The 26,463-nt window shown below is 35.6% G+C and overlaps 1 protein-coding gene across 2 annotated transcripts in view; it reads left to right on the top strand.

Annotated features, from left to right (window-relative positions):
- LOC109054353 (ecto-NOX disulfide-thiol exchanger 2-like) overlaps positions 1 to 26,463 on the top strand; it is a 217,260-nt gene that overhangs the window by 24,161 nt on the left and 166,636 nt on the right. For both annotated transcript variants that reach the window (XM_042770421.1, XM_042770420.1), the window contains exon 2: positions 19,672 to 19,745. In XM_042770421.1, the coding sequence (XP_042626355.1) occupies positions 19,709 to 19,745 (37 nt within the window). In that variant the 5' untranslated portion in view covers positions 19,672 to 19,708. The remainder of the gene's footprint in view (positions 1 to 19,671; positions 19,746 to 26,463) is intronic.

The raw sequence follows: 26,463 nt of genomic DNA, 5'->3' as shown, positions 1-26,463 counted from the left end.
GTTTTACACAAAATTTTAGTATAACCTTCCGTTCAGTAATTTTTTAATTTATATTTCATTTTTGATTTAAAGGACTTTTTTGGTTGATTATTTTTAGTGTTGTCCCAATATTTAAATTCTCTCAGGTAAGTTAATTATTTTCATGTTACGACTATTAAAAATTATTAATACTTATTAAATTAATAATTAATAATTATTAAATTATTATACTAAAAATTATTAGATTTTACCATTTTATCTAAATAATTAATAAAGCACCAAACAACAAATTGTTCATTTTTAATAGTACAAAATAATGTAGATATCATAGAATATTAAAATGCAGTATTAAAAATGGATACTCATTTTGAGATTTGCTAAAGGTTACAGTTTAAAGATTTACTTCACTGAGTGTTAGATGGCAAAGGCAATTTAATTTAAATAGAATGCAAGAAAATGTCATTTGTATGCACACAGCGGAACTTGTGAAACACAGACAATTAATATCCAAATATCGGTCATTAGTAATCCAATCTACTATTAAATAATATTTAAAAAAGAGAAATGAAGTGGTACCGATACATTGTGGATCTCTTTAAGAAATCTGGTTCTGTGTTGGGTCCATTTAATATCCAGTATAAAGACAGGTTTCAGAAGCTTTAAACCAACAAATATCTTGTCTCCAGTGCTTCCTGTCACTGCAGTCTTTTCGTCAGACTTTTAGCTGTTTCAACAACAGAAAGCAAGCCAAGATTTCATTTGTGTGCACAAAGCGAAACTCATAAAAAGATGTCAGCCTGGCAGAATGCATTTCTGGTTTGTTTACAGCTGACAGCAGATCTCCTTCTTCAAAGTGCCTTAGTCGAGCTGCACTTTTCTGTAAAGGTGCCTGGCACGTATAACCAGTGTGTGGAAACACTATTGCTCATTTAAAGCGAAATAAGAATAAGGTCACCACTGCGTCCATTAGTGCTTGTCTTTTTCTCACGGCTCGTACGCTCTTTTAGAGCCGGCTACGGCTCGCCAGCAGTAATTTATTGTCAGGGGTATAAATAGGATGGCAGGATTGTTGAGGCAGGTGGTCTAATCTGCAAACTCAGCTCACTGATCCCGCCACGCTGCAGAGGTTGCCGGGAGTCTCAGTAACTCCAATGAAAGCCGGAGAAAGTAGTCCACAGGAAGGGTGCTGAGTGTGTCATGTGGCTCTACTGAGTTAGTTTGCATGACGTTTTTCAGTCGCCAGAAATGTCTCACTGTTCCCACTTCTATGTCTCAGAAGTTCTCGCTAAATTATTCAGGAGATTCTGACTAGTCCAGACCCATTCATCTGTACAGAACTGGTCTAAGAATACTGTAGGCTTTCTTCATAAAGCTTCAGCACCTGAATGTGATAATTGCTTGACAGTGTTGGATGATACAGTTTGGTGGCTACTGATGAGTTGTCAGTTTGTCTGTGCTAAACTCTCAGTGTAGTCACCATTAATTGATTGCCGTGCCTGTTGTATACCTGAATCTCACTTTGAAGTTGTTACTATTGCTATAACAGATGTGTGAATGACAAAATTGGAGCACAGTCTGTAGGTTGTTTCAAGTAGCAAAGCATTTTTTCAAAGATACTGTGCACTTATTGAAGTTATGAACAACATCTGCAACTCACTGTACTTCCAGAGCACATTTCTGAGTGAATGTTCAGCAGGAAGAAATGGAGCAGATTTCATTAGTGGTTCGTTGATTTTAATGTTTTTTCCAATTTCTTTTTATTTTTATTTTCCAAATTAACAATAAAAAAATGTATAATTAAAAATAATAGTTTTAAATGCTACAAGTGAGTTCATCCATGAAAAACAAGGTTTGGGGTACGCAAGTAGGGATGCACGATATGATCGGACTGATATCAGAATCAGCCGATAATGGCTTAAAATGCAAATATCGGCATCGGCAGATATTAAAAATTATAAAGTAAGAGGATTAACACACACGCGCTCAGGGTTTGCTAGCGATTAGATCACATCAGCAGTGTGTTTATTTAATTTATCAGTTGTTTATTTAATTTTAACAAATACGTTTTTGTTAAAAACTAACCAAAATTAAAAAATAATTTGTTTATAATTTCTGCACAGGAGAGGCTTGGTGTTGTTTCCAAAAAAAGGAAATATATTGGCATCGGCTATCAGCCAAAATTAGTTGAAAAATATCGGCATATCAGATATCGGCAAAAATTCAATATTGTTCATCCCTATTTGCAAGATTTCTTATCCATTTATAAGAAGAAAAAAAAAGTAATATTGTCCCATGATCAATATCTTTGAAGGAAAAAAATTGTTCAGTCTACTAAAGATTACATTGTTAAATGTTGTAAAATTATAAGTGTTTTTAAAGATAAACTTTAGGTGAGTGCTACTACTTGATGTAATCTATACATAAAAATAGAGAAAATGAGCATGAGTACATGTACAAAACTGGCCGATACCAACAAACAAACAAAAGTCTGATATCTGCAAGTAACCAATATGGTACCAATATATTGTCTAGATTCGTTGTTTGTGGATATATTTGGGAGGCAGGCCTTGTAAAGGGTATTAACAGCGACAAAGCAGATGCTCCCGGTGAGAGCTAATGATTGAGCAACATAAATCAAGCCTATCATATGTGCCTAAGTCTCCACCCACTCGCTGTGCCAGTGTTTGTGAATGAGGGTGTCTGGCGCTTCCCAGCAGAGCACTGGCTGCCGATCACGCTGGGAGCAGCCTGTGTGGATGCCAGCAGCAAAGAGAGGGCCAGGAGAGCATCACAGACTACAGAGGAGTTGTTTATCTTGGGAGGCAGGCCCTCTCTCCATCATCCTGCCAATGAAGACAGTAGAGTCGAGCACGTTCCTCAGCAAGATGAGGTGCCCAGACACTGCCGGCCCTGACAGCCTACAGCTAAGACAGGACACGGGGAGGAAGCTGAGGTGCTTGGCCTTTTGATACTGCAGTTTTCCACCTATGCTGATGTTGACACACGGACAGTGCTGGCTAATGTAATCTGGATTCCGTAGAGCAGATACCAAAAATTAAGTACTCGTAGTTACATTTTAAACTGCATTATCAGATTAAAGTTACATTTTATGAATTGCATGATTACATATTATTCACACAATGGCACCAAATTATTCATAGTTTATTGATTTTTCCCTAATTCATCTTTTTTTTCTCTTTTAAAGATTGATTTCTAAAAATTCTGCTGTCATATCATTAAGCTTTGATAACTCTGGATGTGTAATGTCATTGCTGTTTTCGTGTTTATTATTCATGTTTGTTCAAATAATGCATGGATTCCTAAACTTTTTTTTCAGCCAAACCCCTTCATCCCTGAGAAAATTACAATTTTAATAATTTATCAAGGCATTTGCATGTTTGCAGTTCTTTGATATCGATAAAAATGTCCCATATACATGCGGGTAAACAAATATTTCTATTTTTAGTGTTCAGTTGTTTTGTTTTTATTTTTAAAATGTATTTACATTTTTATGATTTAAATAATTAGGTTTTTATCAACTCAATAAAACCCACTGATCGATTCAATTCCATTTAATTTGCATTTCTTGTTTGGAAAACCCTGGTGCAATGTAATTTTTCATGCATTTCATGTTTACATCAGAAAATGAAATGTGCTGTATTTCAGTGTGGTACATTTAATGGTAAGTTTAAAACAAGTTAAGTAAAACGTAATCTACACAGTAATCCGAATACGTAACCTAAAGTTAGTAACCTAGATTACGTTACTAACTAAAATGTTTTGTCATGTAATTTGTAATCAGTAACAGACTACAATTTATAAGTAATCTTCCCTGCTCTGCACATGGCTCACATCTAGTGAAAGAACGTTTATTATTCGCTGCATTGGTAATGTAATTGGACTCTTTATTTCAGTCCCCTGAAGAAAGCGCAAGTCCGTCTCTGCGGGTTTGGTCTTGCTAAATTTGAATGTTTTGTTATGTTTCTTGACAGCAATATTTTGGAACGGTTGTGCTTTTTGCATCTTGGACAGTGATTTGGCTCTGTGTTAGCCCAACCATGACAGTCCCCTTAAGGCACAGACATCCGGAAAATATCTGGGTCAGCCAGACTCTCTTCATGAATAAAAAGGGAGGTATTATTTTATTATACAGAGGTGTGAGCGCGAATAATGTGCAGATCCTTGAAAAGACTTCTTCAGTTCCCAATCAGCTTCTTTTTTTTTCTTTTTCTCTCTCTCACTGTTCAGATCTCGTTATCAGTCTCCGCTTTTGGTCTGCAGGGGGATTGGGAACGTTTTTTTTACTGGATATGAGGCAATTTTGTCCATCAGGAGATGAGTCCTTGCTTAAGAGTTCTCCAGAGCACAGTAGGCTGATTTAGTGTCTTTGTCTGTTGATCTTGCGCTCATCTGTTGTCTTGGATGTTAAGTAGCAGAAGATCCAAATATTATGATACTTAAGATGCAGTGGCCACTTTCTTTCTGACATTGCCATTATTATTATTATTACTAGTTAATTATTAATTATTATTATTATTAAGAAGAAGAAGAATGGCATACTTTGGCAAATTTGTCATTTCATTCTGCAATGGTCAGAAATCATAAAATCACACAGTATTCTATTCTATTCTATTCTAATAACGACAGATATGCAATAAATAAATAAACATGTATGCATGCATAAACAAACATAAATCTTCTATCTTTTGTCTTTACACAGTATATGAAAATATATAATTGCTTTTATATTTTAGAAAGGAGATCTCCGGCAAAGAGGTCAAACTCTTCAGTGCCTGCTTTCATTTTTGGTTTTTATTTATTTCTTATTTTTCACTTGAGTGTTTTTTTCCCGCAGGAAATTAACTTAGTTGCAGTGTTATGGGACAATAGTGGGCAGAAATTGCTGATCTAGTTGCACTCATCCAGAGTGAGTAAAAGAGCTGGCAAAATCATCCTGGACCCCTCACAGGCATAGACATAAGAACAGTTTCTTCCCTCAGGAAATCCATCTCATGTTAATTTGGCAATAAACATGTTTGCCAATACACAACACTATCTATACATTGATATATTTAACACACATACCTCTTTTTACATTTCCTTGCATTTGTACATAACACCTGTATACACAAATACCATCTATTGTCTACGTTGTGTATTTTTTTTTGTATATATTTTTGTATATTGTTATTTTTATTATTTTTATTGTCTGTGTCTTGTCTTGTTCTGTGGAAGCTTCTGTCACCAAAACAAATCCCTCCTATGTTTAAACACACCTGGCAATAAAGCTCTTTCTGATTATGATTCTGATTATGATTCTTGGATGGCCTGAAAGTGAATATTTTTTTTCTTTTTCTTTCCTTTTTTTTTTATTTTTTTATTTTTTTGGGGGGGTGAGCTATTTTACTAGCGACAGCAAATGCATCATGTTTAAAGTTCACTCTGTGAACGTACGTTTCAAAGCACGGCCAAGCTGTTTCTGTGACCTTCCTAAAGTTAGGCAGCTCGTAGCACCTGCTGTCTGGCTTGATTCCTGAGGGAACGTCCGCACAGCTGGAGGGATATAAATTGCAACGGAGGTTAATGTTCTAGCGGTATTTAACCTGCAAAAAGCTTCAGATTTCAGGCAACTTATATCTTTCAGCAGTGTTATTGTTATGCCCTAGACGTCCAGCCCATTGGGGAATATTTGATTTAATTTATTGCACTGCTATTTCAGGTAATAATTTCAGTGTTCCTCGTTGCCATGGCACCTTGCGGGGAACAGGGCCATCATGAATGCACCTCGTGAATGTTTCCTTTTTACAGAGGCGAAAGCCATAATTCATGTTTTTCACAGAGCGAAGGAGTAAAACGAATAATAAATGGAAGAAGTGCGCAATGTAATTTCCCTCTGCCCCTCATCTGGCTAGCAGAGGTTTAGATGGACCGGCTAACAGGTCAGCAGCCTTCGCCGGTCATTTACATTCGTAGGCACGTCACCCGGGATGAAGTTAATGACCTTAGGTGCCACAATCAGCATTGATGGTGGTGCCCTGCAATATGAAGGAATTGGTATTCACTGTGTCCGCCAAAAACAATGAATTATTAATGGCGAGATTCAAGCAAACGCTCTGCTCTCTGAAGACACGGGAAGGACAGCTATGGGGTAAATGGTGGAGAGAGAACTGAATATAGAGGTGTCATGAAACCGGTCAGGGGTGAGAACTTTAACTTTGCCTCACAGTTAGCCTACCTATATTCATTTGAGATTTCTTTTCTGTGAGTTTCTGCTTTGCATTGAACATCAAACTACTGAGAGATGCAGGTTTATTTTTCTTGCCGCTTTTAAAGTTCAGCATGCATAATTTGGGTCTGGTGGTTCGTTTGATCGATTGCTCCACACTGAAGTGTACCCCGGTGTGATTTTCAAGTTTGTTTTCTTGTCCAGCTTCGATTGAGATATATTATTTTCTTCATTGCAGTTAGATTGTTGCCAGGTTCTCAACCTGCCAAAATCCGCAGATGAGCCACCAGAGACAGCTGTGAATGATTTCTCCATATCGACACATTTTCCTGCCCAACATGTGGCCAGAGCTGTAAAATGAAGCACCTTTGGCTTTCTGCCTGGATATTCATAACCCCGTCACATCTAGAGGAAGCTGGTTCTCCATTCGCCAGTCTTAAGATCTCTCACTGAAACGAAAACTTAAATATCGGAATGCACATTTATTTATTGATTGATTTTTAATATACACTATTATTCAGAAGTGAGGGGTTATTACTTATCGTATTATTTAATTATGTTTTTTTTTTTTTATTATTAATACTTTTATTCAGCATGGATACTTGCAGAAATTGACCAAAAGTGACAGTAAAGACTGAATAATGTCTATTTAAAATAAACACTGTTTATCTGAACTTTCTATTGAGTAAAGAATCCTGAAATTGTATTCCATTTTCACAAAAACATTGATAACAATCATAAATCTTTCTTGTGCAGCGTTAGAATGATTTCTGAAGGATCATGTAACACTGAAGACTGGAGTGATGATGCTGAAGATTCAGCTTTGATCACAGGAATAAATTCTATTTGACAATATATTCACATAGAAAACAGCTGTTTTGAATCGTAATAATATTTCAGAGGATAACTGATTTTACTGTATTTTTGATTAAGTAAATGCAGCTTTGGTGAGCAGAAGAAACTTGTTTGTTTTTGGCTATGTAATTGCAGGTTTATTTTTACATTCAGATAACCTTCATTTAACACTTTAAACAAAAATAATGTAATAGATGCTGTTAAATCTAACAATATACTGTATATATTTTTCCAGTGCTTTCTTCCACATGATCAGTCTTTCAGTCCTGCCCAGTCTTGACCCTCCTAACAGATGAAAGCGAACAGATGCCCCGGCTAGTTTTGGAGGCCAGGGGATAATTGATTTGCTAGTTACCCACCATCGAGTGCTAATGTTTCCTAAAATGGCTTTTATAGAGCCGTGTCCCGTGTGGCGGGGCCTTTACGTGAAGCATGTCACGGCACAAGCGCCATCACTCAGGAAACCAGATATCATCAACACGTCTGGAGTCCCACAGGGTTGAGGCTGGATTCAATTGACCGCAGTTCAAAGGAAGATAGAGGCTAATACAGAGACCATTTACTGTCCGAGTGGCAGAACTGGTGACTTGACCAATGTTGTGGTTTCCGATTCGATTCATTGAAAAGGATTGCTTCAAAAATAGTTTATTTATTTATTTATTTATTTATTTATTTATTTATTTATTTTAAACGGCATTTGCAGAACCTACTGGCTGCAAATTTTGATCCTTTTTAAGTATTATATATATATGTGTGTGTGTGTGTGTGTGTGTGTTTGTGTGTGTGTATTAATCACAGTGTTCCGATACACAGCTATATTGCACTGCTACAAGTGTGATATTGCTGTGATCAAAGCTGTATTTTCAGCATCATTACGCCAGTCTTCAGTGTCACATGATCTTTCAGAAATCATACTAATATGCCGATTTGCTGCTCAAGAAACATTTCTGATTATTATCAGTGTCAAAAACAGCTGAGCTGCTTTATGTTTTGGACCTTTCAGGATTCTTTGATGAATAAAAAGTTAAATAGAACAGCATTTATTCAAAACAGTAATTTTTTATTTATTAATTTATTTATTTTTTGTAATGTCAAAAACAGCTTTTTTTTTTTTAAAATTTTGTTATAAGTTTTTTTTTAATTAATTTTTTATTAAATTATTTCTTTGATGATAAAGTGATGGTTAAGATTTTCTAAAGATTTCATATTTGATTTCTGAAGGATAAACACTGGAGTAATGATGCTGAAAATACAGCTTTGATAACAGGAATTAAATTATATTTTATTATATTTTATATTTGCATTTATAATCTTACTGATCCCCAACATTTGAATGGCAGTATCAACCAATACAAACTTAGCAATCATTCCCTCTAAATTAGTTTTTCAATCCAGATTTACTTCAACATGTTCTAATATCCTAATTAGTTTTATTTAGTTTGCGCTGCCGTTACAGTCATACCATTATCTTTTATGACTGCTGTAGTCTCAGGCGTCATTTTACTGCAGGCTGAATATCTCCCTCTTCACCATGAGCTTTATTTTCATGTGGCTCTTCATCCTGTTTTGTTGTCATGTTAATTGGCTAATATTTGTTCTTTTAATAGAGACACAGAACAAAACCCATTTAACAGCACAAATGGCGCTGACTTTATGGTTGTGGCCGGACTGATCATCACATTCTTTACAGCTCCTGAAGATTGTTATGCTTGTTGTGCTTGCTCGTGTTCATCATCTTAAAAAAACAAAACTCCACAGTGAGCGTTTTTACTGACCGCTGTCAGTGTGGATGCTTGTAGTTTTTGTTTTACGAACTAATAAAGATATCTTTCAAAACGTGGCTGTTGGTCTCTAACCAGGGTTCAGGCCTCTTATGAGTCCACATTTCACATATAGCCTCATAAACTATTTTGTAGTAGTTCACTGTGCTGTTTACACCAGTACATGCTTTGCAGAAAGGGGTGCTTGTGAGCAGTGAGTCAGTTCAGTTTAAATAGTATCTGTGCAATCATTTGCAATCAAGTCAACGATATCGCTGTAAATGAAGTGTCCCCAACTAAGCAAGCCAGAGGCGACAGCGGCAAGGAACCAAAACTCCATCAGTGACAGAATGTAGAGAAAAAAACCTTGGGAGAAACCAGGCTCAGTCGGGGGGCCAGTTCTCATCTGACCAGACGAAACCAGCAGTTCAATTCCAGGCTGCAGCAAAGTCAGATTTTGCAGAGGACTCATCTGTTTCCTGTGGTCTTGTCCCGGTGGTCGTCTGAGACAAGGTCTTTACAGGGGACCTGTCTCTGGGGCTCATCTAGTTGTCCAGGTCTCCGGTGTCTTTCAGGGCTGTAGAGGTCCTTTCTAGGTGCTGAACCACCATCTGGGCTGGATACGTACTGGATCCGGGTGACTGCAGTGACCCTCTGATCTGGATACAGACTGGATCTGGTGGCTACGGTGACCTCGGAATAAGAGAGAAACAGACTAATATTAGCGTAGATGCCATTCTTCTAACGATGTAGCAAGTACATTGGGTGTTATGGGAAGTGTTCCTGGTTCCGGTTTACCTAATTAATGAGGCCTAAAAATCCTTTAACAGATTTGGATATTAGAAGTGTATTAGTGTGTTATGTGTAAGCCAGGTTAAAGAGATGGGTCTTTAATCTAGATTTAAACTGCAAGAGTGCGTCTGCCTCCCGAATAATATTAGGTAGGTTATTCCAGAGTTTAGGCGCTAAATAGGAAAGGATCTGCCACCCGCAGTTGCTTTTGATATTCTACGTATTAACAGAGTTTAGGTGCTAAATAGGAAAATTGCCAGAGTTTTGAGAACGCAGCGGACGTAGAGGACTATAATGTAACAAGAGCTCAATATTTTGTAAAGTGTATTAAGATTGCTTTTTGTCTTTCTATCTTGAATCGAAAGGATCATATCTGCAAAACCCACTTTACAATATTTGTGGTTATTTTTAGAAAGGGGTGCAGCTTCAGATTTTCCTTTAATTTAATGCAAAGTTAGATGAATTATGATAATCGTAGACCCAAGTTCCTCACTTGAATGCTGAATATTGGCTCTGAACTGTATGTGTTGAGATCAGGCCAGTCTCTAGAGATGTCTTTCCTTCCACACAGTTGGAAAGCACATTGCAGGTGATAATCGGCACTCTAAACAATATTCTGATACGCCGCGTGCCCTTTCTGTCACTGCGCTGTGTTGTTTCTATGACAGTGACATATGAGGATAATAACTGCAGATAAAAAGGCCGTTTTGGAGGCACTTTCACATCAGAGGCCAGGCCGAGGGTTGTTTCCTATGGTAACAAATGCTGCAGAGAATCAAGCACCAATTCTGTTAAAATAATGCTCATCATTATAATGATTTGCTCCGGAGGCAAAGCACTTTTCACCAATGTAGCATTCATTCATGTTTTATTTTTTATTTTTTTCAAATGCAATATAAAGAATTGCACCTCGTATACCTAACTACCATGTTATGTTTGAATAGGGCCATTTTATTCAGAACATTAAACATTATAATGTCAAATGTTTTTGTTTGAATTCTGCTGTAGGTTAGCTGATCTTCACAGGCAGTGGTTGTAGCGGTGGATCTGGTGGTTGTTTTGTCGTGGTGGAGATGAATCACGTTAGATGGGCTGATTGGTAATCTCCTCATCTCCTGACGGTGCTCCGTTGACTCTGTCTGATAAGGCCGTGTTCATCAGGAGGTCCACCGTGAAAAAATCACACCAAAAAAATGTTTCATAGTTTGAAGAATGGCAAAAAACCTATTTTGAAGAACGTCCTGGCCACTGTTTTCCACACAACAAACTATACAGTGACTTTCAAGCTGCAAAGGGAAAAAAAATCACCATAAAAATGGGCTTTAAATATGACTCGCGCACTTGATTCCAAGTCTTCTAAAGCCAAACATCAGCTTTTGTGAGAACCCAATCGAAATTTAAAGGGATAGTCCTCCTAAAAATGAAAACTCTGTCATCATTTAATCCCAAAGAATACTTAATTTTTGTACATGCATGCTAGCATAGGCGCTCAGTCGAACAAAGTATACTCCATTTGATTAGTATTTTCTCCTCTTTGAGTTCATCGTCAGCGTTTCTGTTAAAGGCCATTAACAGTTGGTTTATTTTCCTACTGAAAGAATTAGTTGTGTGTTATTAATAATTCTAGAAGTTCTCCAAACGTTAGTCAGAAGTGTGTGCTGTTAACCGGGATCCCCTCTCAATATCATGACAATGTTTGCGTGGCTTAGCCACTTGTACTAGTATGCCGTTTTTTTTACTTTTTCAAGTAAGTAACAGTTACTTTGTTTTCCCATTTATTCACTGACCCTGTCCCCATGTTGAGAGAAATCAAGAGTAAGTGCAGAGGCACGTCCTTCAGCCTGAGGCTTATTCATTTCACTTTTGGTGTGAAAGGGCCTTCACAGTTTCCAGAAATATCAATTTTGGGTTTTTCGTCCTTTAAAATAAATAAGAAAGCCCAGCCAAGGTAACAAAAAGTAACACAAAAGTTATGTAATGCATTAGTTTTCATAAAAAGTAACTGAGTAACACAATTAGTTACTTTTAAGATTTTTATGAAGTAATGCAATGCATTACTTATCAAAGTAACCTTCCCCAGCCCTGCTGAACTATCCCTTTAAGTTATTGATCATCTTCCCTGTGGTGTAGCTTTCAGATCTAAAGGGAAAGCTTTTCTGTGAACGCCTTCATGTGGCATCAGAAGACTTGGAATTGCATGCAAGCTTTTTGTTTGTCTTCTTTTATGCAACTTTATAGCCCTTTGGCATTGAATTATTTTGTAGAATGGATAACAGAGATTTGGCCATTCTTCAGAATCTCCCTTTTTTTGTGTTGCAAGGAAGAAATAAAATTCTAACTGGTTTGGAAGGACATGAGGGTGAGGAAATAATGACACTGTTTTCATTCTTGGGTGAACCAATCCTTAAAAATCCCAGAATTCCACTGTAAACACCACTCTTTCACTCATTTTAGCCTGCAGTTCTTTCTGATCCTTTTTGATGCTTGCAATTTGAAAGCCACTTAATTCGTTCTCATACCATTGTAAGCCTATCCCATAAAACACAAATGCAAGCACCACTTAGAAGACATTACTTCCAGCAATACTTTCCTGAAATGAATGTTTGCGAGAATCTAAAAGCTGTCTTTTCTTCACATTACAGAGGAAAAGTCATTGAAAAAGCTTCCAGCCTTACAGTAAAAGCCTCAGATGTCTGTTCTCTTCAGTTCTGGAGACCAAGCAGGCATTTGAGGGTTGGTCTTTATGCAGCATTTGGTACGTCTGGCCCACATTTTATGGTGTCTTCTCAGACCCTGAATGTCTAGTATGATAATTTGCCTCTCTCGGTGGAGAACAGGAGATTGTCTCCCGAGCCAGGATTTCTGCAGCACTGAGAGAACGAGCATTTAACAGACTTGGCCCAAAGTTCAACTTCTCTGCATTTTCTGTCTTGGCACTGCAGATAGGGAGCGTTCAGTTGAAGAAGATGGGAACTGTCACTTTTTAGACATTTACAAGTGATAGATTTAATAGCTTATTTTTTTATCTCTGTACTTTATGTGTATTGCGTTGAGCTGGTGAATTAGTAAACATTATATGTAGAGATGTTCCCTTGTCATGTCCAGAAAACCTGATCTCAAATGAGCTGTATTGCTGGGAATAATAAGTCATTTATCTATTCAGACAACTAATCAGTTTTCTTGCTTCTAAAAATGGAGGGGAAAGTGTTTGTGTATTCATAGCGGTAGCAGTGCATCATCGTATCATGAACAACATGACAATTATCAGTGCATGAATCAAACCCACTCAGACTGCAGTCAATTTCTGTGTTTTTATTATAATTTTTTATTATATACCATATGTGGGAAGTGACAAATCATATAGAAGAGTGAAATCACATACAGTACTCTTCCTCTTGCCTACAGTCAACTACGGTTGCTACCGTTTGGAAAACACATTTTGTTGGCTGTATACTTCATCTCATTTTAGAAAAGTAATCATTGTAAAATTAACTGTCATTCCTCTTGAGTCATAAATTGCTCTAATTTCTTTTTTTCTTTCTTTGGAATGTTACTGTTACTTTTCTGAAATAAAGCAGCCTTGATTCTCAACTGTTTCTGCTGAATACCAAAAAAAAAAAAAAAAAAAAGATATTTTTTTAGAATGCTAGTAACCAAACCGTTTCTGGTCTCCATTGACTTCCATAGTATTGTTATGTTATGGATGTCAATATGCACCAACATCTGTTTGGCTACCAATATTCTACAAAATATCTTCTATGTTCAGCTGAAGCAAGAAACTAATACAGGTTTGGAAAAACTTGAGGGTGAGTAAATGATGACTAAAATGTCATATTTGGTTTAACTGTCCTCTTAAGTGTTTCAGCTTTTTACTTTTTTAATCCCTATGAATTGTTAAATATTCTATCTTAATTTTGTGATACTATGATGAACAGCACATCTAGTTTGTATTGTGTGTAAAAAAAAAAATAATGAGCATAAACAAATTCAACTATATAGATATTTTTATTTATTTATTTATTTATTTATTTATTTATTTTGCTTTGCATTGTATTGCACTGGGGAGCCCCACCCATAGTGAAATTTCATTGGTGCAAAATCCTACTCTACATAAACATCAGTTTTCTGTTTTGTTTTGTTTTGTTTTGTGAGTGTTTGTGGGCACTTGCATTGTTCTCAATCAGAATAAGGGGTTAAAATAAAACTGCAATACGTTAGTTTAATGTTGATGGTTCCCTCAGTGTTCTATTATGGTGTTATTTTTATTTATTTATTTTTTAATAATAAATGTCTCACTTTGACTTAAGTGACGTCTCAAAACTTGCTAAGCCTAGCTAGACAGCACTTTTGGAAATCATTGGCCATGAAATGCGCTAATGATTCGCCTTTTTTTTTTTTTTTGAGACACAGCCATTGTGGGATCATTAGTGCATCCATAACAAGAACCTGGGCAAATCTGTAAGTAGAAACCCCAGCTTCTGTTCCACAGTAGATGGCATGTGAAATTATTGTGTATTTATTGTTTTCCCTATGCAATAGTACTGTACGTGGGTCAATATATGTTATGTCTCATTTCTTCCAGCAATTCCAGTCTTGTTGACTAAATATACTCTTATTTGAAATGCATCTTCTGCTTGATGGGAGGGAAGATGATGTCTGTTTCATGCTGGCCAGTGCCATTACTGAATCATTTTCATTGGGCCACTAACTGAAATCTAACCTCGGATGAATTCAAATGCATTTTTAATGTCCATTTTGCCCAAATGCAGTCTTATATGCCTCATAGGTTCAAACACGTTGCTAACAGCCCTGCAAGCTACAGTCGAGTTTGAGGAATAGACGTTATATAGTGGTGTTCATCATGAGGAAGGATTTTTTGCTAATGTTTTTCTGTCAGTTGTGACTGCTGCAACCATTCACGTTCCTCTCCCTCCAGGCTCAACCTCAGACTAAAGACTCAACCGTACCCACTTTTTTTTTCACACTTGACTACACTTAGCCACAATATCAAATGCACAGATTTATTAAAGCACCGATAAAGGTGCTGTAAGCAATTTCAACTAGACTTCCACTACACTTAGCCAAATGAATGGGAATGTAACATTTGTGGCTCTGTTCACTAATGATCAAGTTTTAATTAGCGAGTTTTTTTTTTTTTTTTTTTTTTTTTTACTGGCATGGAAATATGCCCTATCTACTTCTTTAAATGCACATTTTAGATCTTGCTGTGAACAGTTCATCCATGCATGTGTTTCATTTTTAGGCTGTGTGTTCTACAAAGCTTTTTTAACCAGCTGAAAACGCCAGGCACCCTAGAAGGTGTGCATCATACCTGACTCTTACAGATGGTTTTGTGACTGTAAGTTCATGCCAGTCTTGTTTGACCAGTTTACATGTGGGTCAGAAATACTAGCCTCAGTGAGCGGCTCTTTTTGGGAGTGAATGACAATGTAAGTATGTGCAGAGAGAAACTCTGTAGTTCTAATTGAAATGATTTTAATGTGAATGAAAAACATCCAGTCAACAACCAACACTCAGAACCGAGTCTCTGCCCTACATTTTTGATAATCCATAAAACAGTCTTAATTATCATTTTAAAAAGTCTTGAATTTTGCAATATGGCCTAATGATTATAACACTTCAAAAGCCTGTGATGTAATGAAATAAATGGTTGCGCTGCACGTTTAAAGTCAAATCGCTGTGCTGTTGCACATTCTACAAGCTTGTGGTTTCAGTGAATACTGTGCAATTATGCCAAGCGATTGCTCTGATCTACTATTGATGAATTTGATTTTTTTATTAATTTTTTTATTGTAATGTGCTGTGGATGGCTGTTAAATTGCATCTTTTTGAATGAGCAGCTGGGTGTGATAAAGCAGAGACATTGGAAAGTCCTAATGTATTCAGGCTTGTTTATAATTAAGTCCCACATTATGCATAAAATCTATTTTGGTTACGCGATAAATTTGGATTTTAATTCAGTGTAAAATCTTGTAGCTTCTTGTCATACGAAGGAAAGACTAAGAACATTATTTAATATATTCACAGTATATAGACATTTAGTATTTGTGCAATAATATTTTTTATTCCTTTCTCTATTTCCTTTCTTTAAACACAAACATTATTAGGTGAACCCAGTACTAAATCATGGACTTAATTATTGTTATTATTTTGAAAATAGATATGACCAGGTTGTATACAAGATGTTGAACCGGCCATTCAAGGCTCACTTATTCATAAGCTAGTTTTAATTTATGCAAGGATTTCTTGTGTGTAAAACATATTTTATTAGAATTTTCATTTTTAAATTATATTAGACATCATTTTTATTCAGAAAATATATTAATGGGCATTTTTAAAAAGGTTTCACCTGGAATAATTTTAGGAATTATTTTTGTTATATTTACTGTTGCTGTTATCATTATTATTATGTTATGTATATTTGTATATTTTATTATGTTGGTTGTGTTTTGTAATGAAATGATATTGTAATCAATGAATATAGCCATTGGTGCTGATATAGCATTAAATCATAAATAAACACTTTCTTTAAACACATCATTATCATATCAGCAAAATCCAGTATCAATCAACCTCTAATTTATTGTATTGACATATTAGTAGATAATCCAGTTTTTTAATATATTGATTAAAACATGTCTTGAATATTTTGCAGTTGAATGTGTGCTGCAGCCTGTTTATTTTTTATGTATTATTTATATTATTCCATGTACATATTCTCATCTGTTTTTGTTTTTCTGGTGCTGTTTGTTCAGCTCAAATTGGCTATTTCTAATAAAAGCAGTGTCATTTAGGTCTGGCCAGCCAGAGACTCGGGGGCAAATGATGACTTGGACAGATGTCAAGAGGTTAGAGGTCATTAGCGTGTTGTGGGAAAAGGGTCAAAGAGGAAGGGACAGGTGGATCTTGGATATACTGCTATTTAAAGAAGACTCTCTCAAAACTCACTCGCTTCTGTACTGACCACAGGACATGAAAACAGCCACTGAATGCTCATTCCTGTCTAGACAAGGTCGTTTTTTTTGATTGTGTTATTGGCTGACTCTTGATTTCATAATATAATATGTTTCCAGAACGGTGCTCTCTCTATGAATCTGTGAATCAAAGCATTCACAGACCAAAGTGATGAAAGAGGGCATTCATGATTTCTGACGTTTCAATTATAGATCTGAATGAAACCTGGATGTGTGATTGCAGTTTTGAAACACAAAAAGATGCATAATGTTAATATCTTATGTCCTTTATGCATTTTAATTCATAGTTTAAGTATAAGTGTAGCACAAGGTCAGAATTTACACTCTCCAAGCCTTCAGCAAGTTAGTTTGCCTTTAACTTAACATGGTTTGAATCTGACATTTGTGGATGTACAGTAAGTTGTTTGTGCTATTGGAAAACATACAGATCAGTTTGGTTTTATGTGCCTTATGACAATTTACTTCTGTGTGTCATTTACCACCAGGGAGCCAGATTCGTAAAAATCCTTTAAAAAGAACAAAGTGCACTTCTTGAAAAATTTAGGAAGTTCTCTCTTATTTTCTTTAGAACATCTTTTGTTAAGATGAAAGTGACAGGCTTTGGTCTTGTCTGATTGTATGGTGGTTTTGGCCGAAGATCAACTTGATAAAACAGTCTGCAGTTTACGTAATAATCAAAAATGGCACGCAAGCAATTTTTAAACAAATGGCCTGACGGGAGTTTAGCCTGTTTAAGATGGAGCAGCTTGTTTTATTAATTTACACACTAGCTTTGTACTCTGAATGTGTCCTATATCTGTGTGTGCATGGACGTTTTTATAATACTGCGAAAAATTATAATTTAATTATAAAATAAAAAATCGCTTTTTGACTTTATTGTAGAGTTGTTACTGATTCAACAAAAAGTCACATTGTGAAAAATCATGATTGATGAGTATACAGCACTTACATAAGTTGCTCTTTTGTTGGTGTGATTGCTTCTGTTGTCCTCATTTGTAAGTCACTTTGGATAAAAGCATCTGCTAAATGATTAAATGTAAATGTGAATGTATGTTATCGATCAGTGGCGTCACTTCAGAGTGCTCCTGAGCACTTATGATATGTATTACATGTAGTTAGTGTTATGTTGCAAGGCTTAATATTTGAAACAACCCAATAAATTAAATAAACATCTTACCTTTAGGCAGAGCTGGGCAGATTATTTACAAATTATATTCTGTTACTGATTCCAAATGACATGACAGAAATTATAGTCAGTAACGTAATCCATTACATGTTACATAATCAGACTACTTATAGATTACCAAACTCATTTATCACATTGATTAAAAAATATATAAAAATCGTGTTCCATATTGATATAAAAATGCAGAGAGAATAAAAATATATTTCATTTGTTGTTAAACATGAATTGCATTAAATATTACAATGCATCAGGGTTTCCTAAACTGGGGTCCGTGAGTTTAATGAAACACTAACAATTAATTAAATCATAAAAATAAAAAATTAAAATAAACCATTTTAAAACAAGTGGAAATAAAACGCTTACTAAAAAAAGATAAAGCATTTATTTGTTTTCCTGCATGTCATGTGACTGTCAGAGAACCCAGAGCATGCAAATGTGTTGCTTAATTATTAACCTATTACCTTAAAATCTTCAAATAAATATTAGGTGAAAGAAGTTCGTATGACAAAAAATAAATAAATAAATAAATAAATAAATAATAAATGTAAATAAAGATAATGTGAATTTATGCATTTTAATGTGTTTAAAGACAAAAGCCTTCCAAAAACATAGTAATACATGGTTAACCCACTGAGTGATAAATCAAATAAAAATGAATGTGTTGATCAGTAGTTGATGCAGTGTTGAAATGTTCTGAACACACTTAATCAAACTGAAATGATTTTTGTAAATCCAGTGGTCAAATGCTGTGTAATTAAAGCCACCTGATTAGTGACTGATCTCTGTGTGAAACTGGAAGACTTTCTGAATGTATATAAGCAGTAAGCTACAGTATTTCAGAAAGGGAAATTTAAAAGATGAAAAAGAAGAATTAGTGAGAATCCATAAATTATGAATCATTTATTGCTATTGTGTGAATAATATTGAATCAATAAAAAAGTAACTGTAATCTGATTATGAGTATTTTAAAATGTATTATAATCTAAATTAAAAGTACTTAATTTTTGGAATCTGATTACGTAATCAAGAATACATGTGATCAGTTTCTACCAGCACTGCATTTAAGAATACAAGATAAGTTGAAGGTTATGCTAACTTTATGAGAAGTTTTTTTTACAATGGTTTTTAAAACCATTCTTTTCAAGATTTCAGATTCTTCTAAAGTTTTGTCTTAAGAAACAAGTTAAGAATATTCTTTAAAAATGTTTAGGGAATACAAAACGTCATTGTTTTTTTTTTTGTTGTTGTTATAAAAAATAGCAGTTAAGATTAAGAATAATTTTAATGAATAATTAGATTTTGTGTATACAGTCCCAGATGCTAAAAGAACTCCAGAACACCATTTGGCAACACACATTGTGCAATGCCTGTCACATTAAGATACCAACGCAAAAAAAAATTATGGCAAAAAAATTATAATGCTTCCTCACAGTTATGATGACAAGAGCTGTTTCACTGAGAGACTGAGACTGGCCATTATTTGAGTGACACAGTGACCTGCGCGGTCACAAATATGCAAGAAAAAGCAGCTAGATAATTCCATTGTCACAAGGGACAAAAATATATTTTAATAAAAATGCAAAATGCAGTTTCAGGCCCGGTGAATAAGCTCAGTTCATCCGCTGTCAATTCTGGACTCCGGCTGTTCTTGAATCAGATGATCCCAGGCGACTTCGACTATTAAACTGTTGTGCATTATGGATGTTTTGGAATTATTTGGATATTTGTTTCTTGCTAAATTTACATTGCCTTCTCCAAGACGTTTACTATGCTGATGGAAAGCCATCTGTGGATCTATGCTCACTAGGCTGTTTCAAAGGGATATCTCAGTCACCTTAACGTCCAAATGCAGCTAAGCCTGTATTGTCTTCTTAACAGGGTGCCGTCACCGAGAGATTGAGCGTCTGCTTAACACATGATGTTCAAGGACTACAGATCTGCTCGAGCTGTAGGTGAGTTGATATGCATTCTGCTGATGGAAGTTCTGTCTGCTTGATATACCATCAGAGACCCTTTAAGCTTCTCATTCACAGGCAGAGTGTACATCTCACGGCAGAGAAAGGATTTGTTGGCAAGATCTCTTCTGCACACCTGATAAGGCTGTCAGTGTCCCCACGAGAGGCTGCTTCTCAATAATAAGAGCTTTCTTCCCCAGTTCTTTGGCATTTATTCTGTCACGGACAGGTGGAAACGTCTGCTGGTCGCATCACGTTTCACTTCTTGTTTGCGCTGCTTTCTAAATGACAGGAAGTTTAGATTTCAAACCTTTTATCAAGTTGTGAGAGATGAAGCTTTAAGATGAGCCTGATGCTGCTTCAGATGGGTTTTGTGAGCCAAGTGGAAAGTATAGGGTTTAGTCTGATACTAGAGGGTATAAATAGCCCAAATGTTTATTAGGGTTGTGACGGTGAGGAAATTTTCCCACCGGTTAATCGACGTGTGACGACACTGGTAATACCAGTATCAGCGTTCTCTCTTTTCCTCGCTTTCCTTCACTTTTAAATAGCTTGTAAATGCGCTGTGTGCAATTCGAATTAGCGACAGTTTGGCATCAATTGCTTGAATGCAACAAAAAAATATAACTTTAGCCTATATATAAAACATATTAATTTTATTAACAAAACAAATAAAAATGCACCATGCTATAGGGCAGGCTATGCCTAATATAAAATAACAAATAACTTACATAAAGTTTAAATAGCCTATTTCCAGTTTTGTATACCTAAGTAAACGTGCATAATATATAACCAAATAAATAAGAAGCATAGAACGTTTATTAGCAAAACGAGTAAGAAAGCTTGGAGGCACAGCATACACCTTGATGTCAAATAAAGTGTATGACCGTGATGACCGTGCCGGTCGGCTGGCTTGTGTTGAATCACACAGCTCTGCCCTCCCCACAGGTGGCCGCTTTACACCACACAGTCCAGCTGCAGCTGTATGGGGGCAGAGTGCTTCATTTACAGTAGAGTTTTTCTTCCACGTTCCTCTTATCTAGCCCAGCGCACAGCAACAGAGTTGACTGATGACTTCCTCTTTTCCACAATCAAGGACCGCCGATCCGGGAGTGCTTTTTAGTGCTTTCTCATAAGGTAATGGCAGCTAAACTGAATGCCAGTCTGACAGCACAGACTGAATGCTGTTGCACATTAAGGTCTGAAATCTGAGTTATATTTATTGCACGTACTGTGAACATTCCGGTTTGTGTTATTGCGCATAAAAATAATATCATAGTAATATTTAATCAAAATTTCTTCAAAATCCATTTTGAAAACATCTATTTATGCGATCTTTGATCCATTTTACTCCTTTTAATCAATTCCGGATGGATAAATCCTGAAGTCCTGCCATACAATTATATTATAAATTCGGAAAAAATGGGTTGTGAAGGCAATTCATGTCTACTTGACTGTTTACTGGTTGATATCAGTCTGATATAAAACCAATTAAAAATATTTGTTGATTCACTTTACCAAGAAAATTTAAAAGCAGAACATTTCTGTTAAAGCTATTAGTACAAATTTTTTATTTTTTTTTTGCTGTCATCAGAGAAGAGAAATCTCTTATCAGGCAACAAAATGGTTCTTGACATTGTTGATAATTTAAATGTTTATTGAGCAGCCATTCTGCAAATTAGAATGATTTCTGAAGGATTGTGTGACACTGAAGACTGCAGTAATTTTGCTGAAAATTCAGCTTAGCATCACAAAAATAAAATTATGATAGAAACAGTCATTTTAAATTGTCATAATATTTCACAATATTGCTGTATGTTTGGTCAAATAAATGCAGCCTTGTTGAGCATAAGAAACTTCTTTAAAAATAAATAAATAAATGAATAAACTTGCCGACCCCAAACTTTTGAACAGAAGTGTAACTTCTGTGTAACTAAATTATTTTTGACAGTCTTTCACCTCGGTGACTGTGCGAACGGTTCTGGCAACTTAAAAAGAACTTTGTCTTTCACACTAATATATTACGAATTCAGTGAGGTTGACTGTAAGCCGAATGCACATAGCACAGCCTGCTGCTCTCACAGCTCTGTTGCTTTATTATAAATGGCCATTTTGCTATTGCCTTATACTTAAATAATGGAGATGCCAGAGGCGAGAGAGTTCAACTTCACACCTAGTTAATTGGTTTTGTGTGAAGAGTTGCAGGACTCATGTTGGCTGTGAGGTGAGGGGTGCTGAAGGTGAAATGCCTGCATCAATCAGTCACCATAATGAATCTGGAGGTCTCATTGAACTGCCTGTGTCATATAACACAAGCATGACGATTACAAATTTTAGATTTGTTTTGCATTATTCTGTTGCATGTTTGAAGGCCTGCAATTAATTTAGTGCTTCTTTGCCTTCACATTAAATTTACTCACCCTCAGTCCATTCAGATGTAGGGGATTTTATTTCTTTAGCAAAACAGTAAAGAAGATTTTTAGCTGAAACTGTGGTCCTTGGTGATTCATAAAATACAAGACTTAAGAATTAAAAATGCATATCAAGGAACACAAAACTAGTGGCTCCTGACGATATATTGAGGTCTTATAAAAAGAAATGATCGCTCTGTGCAAGAAACTGAACATTATTTACAACATTATTACCTGTAACCCAGAGCCTTGGGCAACAGGGGAATTCATTTCAATGAACTGGTTCAATTCACTAGTTCATTTATGTAATCGTGCAATGATGTCACATATATGCAATTGAATTATTAAAGCACCTAATAATGATGTGAAATGTGGATGTTTTATGTGTCTAAAGCATATAAAATGAATAAACTATTCTTCGTGAACTCAGCATAAACAAAGAGAAACCATAAAAACCTTAATTTCGCCCTTCATTCAAGTGTTCGGTTCATGTGAATATCAGCGGCTCATCGGCCTTCAGTCCGAGTCGAACCGTTTCCTCAGTTCAGTGACTGTTGGAGGAACTGGAGCACAGCATCAGATATGCTGGTATTTCTGCTCATTTCCAGTCAGAGTGACTGTCAGGCGTCTGTAAGTGAGTTTTGGTTGAGTAACCTGTAGATCTGTTCTGCTCGAGCTGTGAACTACGACCTCAACTAGTTAACTAAAAAGAACCGGTTCAAAAGAAAGTCTCGTTAATGAACCGGGCACCACTCTGGACTGTTTGTCTGAGGCTCTGGATTACAGGTGATAATGTTCAGTTTCTTGCACAGACCGATCATTTCACTTCATAAGACCTAAATATATCATCAGGAGCCACGGATGTAAATTTTTTGCTCCTTGATATGCTTTTTTACTCTCAAAAACAGGCAGCCGCTGACTTGCATTTTATGAATCACCAAGGACCACATTTTAAGCTAAAAATCTTCTTTACTGTTATACTGAAGAAAAAAGTCTCTCTTAAAGCCTCATTATAGGAGCTTCACTCGTTAGTTCTAAAAGTTCACAAAAACAAAATTTTATTCAGTCAATTAATTTGCCTTTTGGAATATGAGTTAAATCTTCCTGGTTTTAAAATGGCCAAAACACCAATTGGCACAAAACTGCAACTCTGCCTGACAAAATGCAACCCTTAAAACTAACTCTTCACTGACTCTCACCACAAGACCCTTTACATCTCCAGTGAAAACCTCCTCGTGGAAACCAGCATTGTGAACTGGAACACAGTGTCCCCAAGTCCTAAAGAGTGAAGATGGGAGGGGCATGGGTGCACTTGCCCCCCCGAAAACTGATTGGCCCAACACACTTCTAATTGTCTGTCACTAAAAAATTTAAATCATATCTTTCTGCATTTGAATAGTTAATGATTCCACAATGCTTCTCAACAACCAGGACTAAGAATAGCAAGCTGCTGTTTTCCAATGAAATAAAGCACATGTAATTTAATCTATTTTGGATTTCCGTCTTTCAGTGTTATGACAGACCTGGTTCGATGTTAGCTCCTAGACCAAGATAATGCTAATCATTACAATGCTCTGTTGCTGAATGTAATACATTTATAAGACAATCAGGGTTTTCCTGCGTTGAGATTTTTTTCCCGGCCGATATGCAAGTGATATTGCAAGTGATATGCCGAAACAAATCTTAAATCAATTGCAAATAAATCAAATTGTAAAGATTAAAGGTGGAGCTCTTGAGTTACGTGACTGCACTTGCAAATTTACAGATTTCTAATAAATGAAGAAAATTATTGACTTTGACTTAAAAACGAATATTCTAAATTAAATCAGTTTCAAACCACATTACTTGATAATGACTTTATGAGAATTTTTGTTAAACTTTAAAAAATCATAAAAAAATAATTGTGACAAACTGCAAGCAGCAGCACCGGCGCCTCTGATCAGAGTCTGTGCATGACGCTGTGCAAGCATAGAACAATACAGGTGTAAAGGGGAATCTATGAATATTGCTTGTTTTGATATACTTACTTGGAAATGGACCACACTCATAAAAACAAATTTGTTGTATGTACAATTCGCCGCAAACTTGAACTTCATTCACCACATGTAAAATAGTTTCTTTTGGATAATTTGAATCAAATCTTTATAATGATTATGAAGATATTTTGTAAATGTAGTGTGTTTTATGATTTATATTTATTCCCATTAATTATTAACCTTGTTAATAGTCATGAAAGGGGTCATGAATTGAGAAATCAGCTTTTACTTGAGCCTTTGATATATAAGAGGTCATCGTACTGAAAGAATATCCTGTAAGTTTCAGAACTGAAAACGTCCTTGTTACTGAAATAAAAGTTTTTATTGACACCAGGCCCAGCGAACACTAGATCCTGGACTGTGCCTATGTATGATGTTATAGATAGGTTAAACTCCGCCTCCACAGAAGAACATTCTGTAGCCCCACCCACTCATTCTAACATGGCATAGATTAACTTAAGTGGTGCTAAACCAGATCGAGCAACCAAGCAATAAACATGCCGTCAAAGATCGCAAAATATTGTGCAGTGGCTGGTTGTGGAAGAACTTTAGTTTTATTTCAGACGGACAACTTAGGTTCAACACAATTGAGCTAATGTACAACAAAATATTTACATTAGTCTCAACAGGTGTAGGCTGAAGCTCTTGCTTATAATGCCTACCCTTTTTAAAACATCTCATCTTTTAATAAATAAACAAATATAAAAAATAAGAAAAAAAAAATGTTGTTTTACATCAATATACTGTTGACAAACTAGTATAACTAGACTACAATAACATTATTTTTGCCAATCAATACAGTTCCACAATCCAAAATACAACAAAAAGCCGCTTTCATTTATCACTCTTTAAATAGTTTCATATAGTTTCAGTGTTTTATTCTTAAATAGCTTCTTTAACTTGCTAAGTGACCCACATATTTTTTAATTCCCCTTGAAAGCTGTTCCATAGAATTACACCTTTAACTGAAATACAATGGTATTTTGCATTGGTCCTCACTTGGTTCTTTTTAAACATACAAGTTTCCCCTTAAATCATGTTGACATTCTCTTTCTTTAAACAACCCTTGGATACTTTCTGGCAAATTGATGATTGTTTGCTTTGTACATAATTTGTAATGTTTTTAGTTCTACTAATTCTTTAAACTTTAGGGCCTTTAGTTCAATAAATAGGGAGTTTGTTGGTTCCCTATAGTTGGTTTTCTTTACTATTCATATGGCTCTCTTTTGTAGCATAAATATTGAATTGGTATTTGTTTTATATGTATTTCCCCATACTTCCACACAATAAGTAATGTATGGAAGCACTAGGGAGCAATACAAGGTATATAATGATTTTTCATTTAATAAGTCTTTAACTTTATATAATATTGCAATTGACTTTGAAATCTTGTTCTTAGTATAGGATGGGGCTTCCAATTAAAGTCATTGCCAATCATCACCCCAAGAAATTTAATTGCCGACACCCTTTCTATTTCAATTTCATTAATCATTAATTTACTTATTGTGTTCGGTAAACGATTACCAAACACAATAAATTTTGTTTTACTTATATTTAATGTTAGTTTATTCAAATCAAACCAATTTTTTACCAGTACCATTTCTTTTTCCATTGTATCCAAAAGTTGTTTCAGATTGTCACCAGAACAAAATAAGTTTGTATCATCCGCAAATAATATTAGTTTTAATACTTTGGAAACCTCACATATGTCGTTGCATAACTTTCCTTCGGATTCAAATATTAGTAATAAATGATTGAACTTTATTTTATTTAAGTTTCAGCTCATTTGAATAAAACAATGAGTGTTTGTTCGCTTCATTTCACCGCAGATTCCTTTGTAAACAAGAAACAGGTCAATGCTGGATTTGCAGACAGTCTGAGATTAAAAAGCAATGCTGTGCGTCTGTATCGTATCTGACAGGAATGGCGCAGCACACTTGTTAGAGTGAAAAATACTGTGTCATACTGTGTGTCACTATTGCTTTGTTAGAGATCGCTTGATACGTCCTGATTATGTGTACGTAAGACACAGAAGGCTATGAAGGGCGCAGCTTGTCAAACAGAGAAAACAGAAAGTTAGTTTGCTATGCAAAACTATTATCCAATCACAGCAGTGGGCGTTTACTTCCAAGTCTTCAATGCAGCATGCCCATAAAAACCAGCGTTTCTGGAGCCGGCCTCAAAACCATGGTAGAAAATAGCTTATTACTTATTGATTTTGATGTTTTTGAATGTAAAAACCATGCAAAAGTCATAAGTGGACCTCAG

Source organism: Cyprinus carpio, chromosome A14, assembly GCF_018340385.1.
Source record: "Cyprinus carpio isolate SPL01 chromosome A14, ASM1834038v1, whole genome shotgun sequence".
NCBI classification, from domain to species: Eukaryota; Metazoa; Chordata; class Actinopteri; order Cypriniformes; family Cyprinidae; genus Cyprinus; species Cyprinus carpio.
Note: the sequence above shows the minus strand (reverse complement) of the source record. Positions and strands in the feature narration are given on the sequence as shown.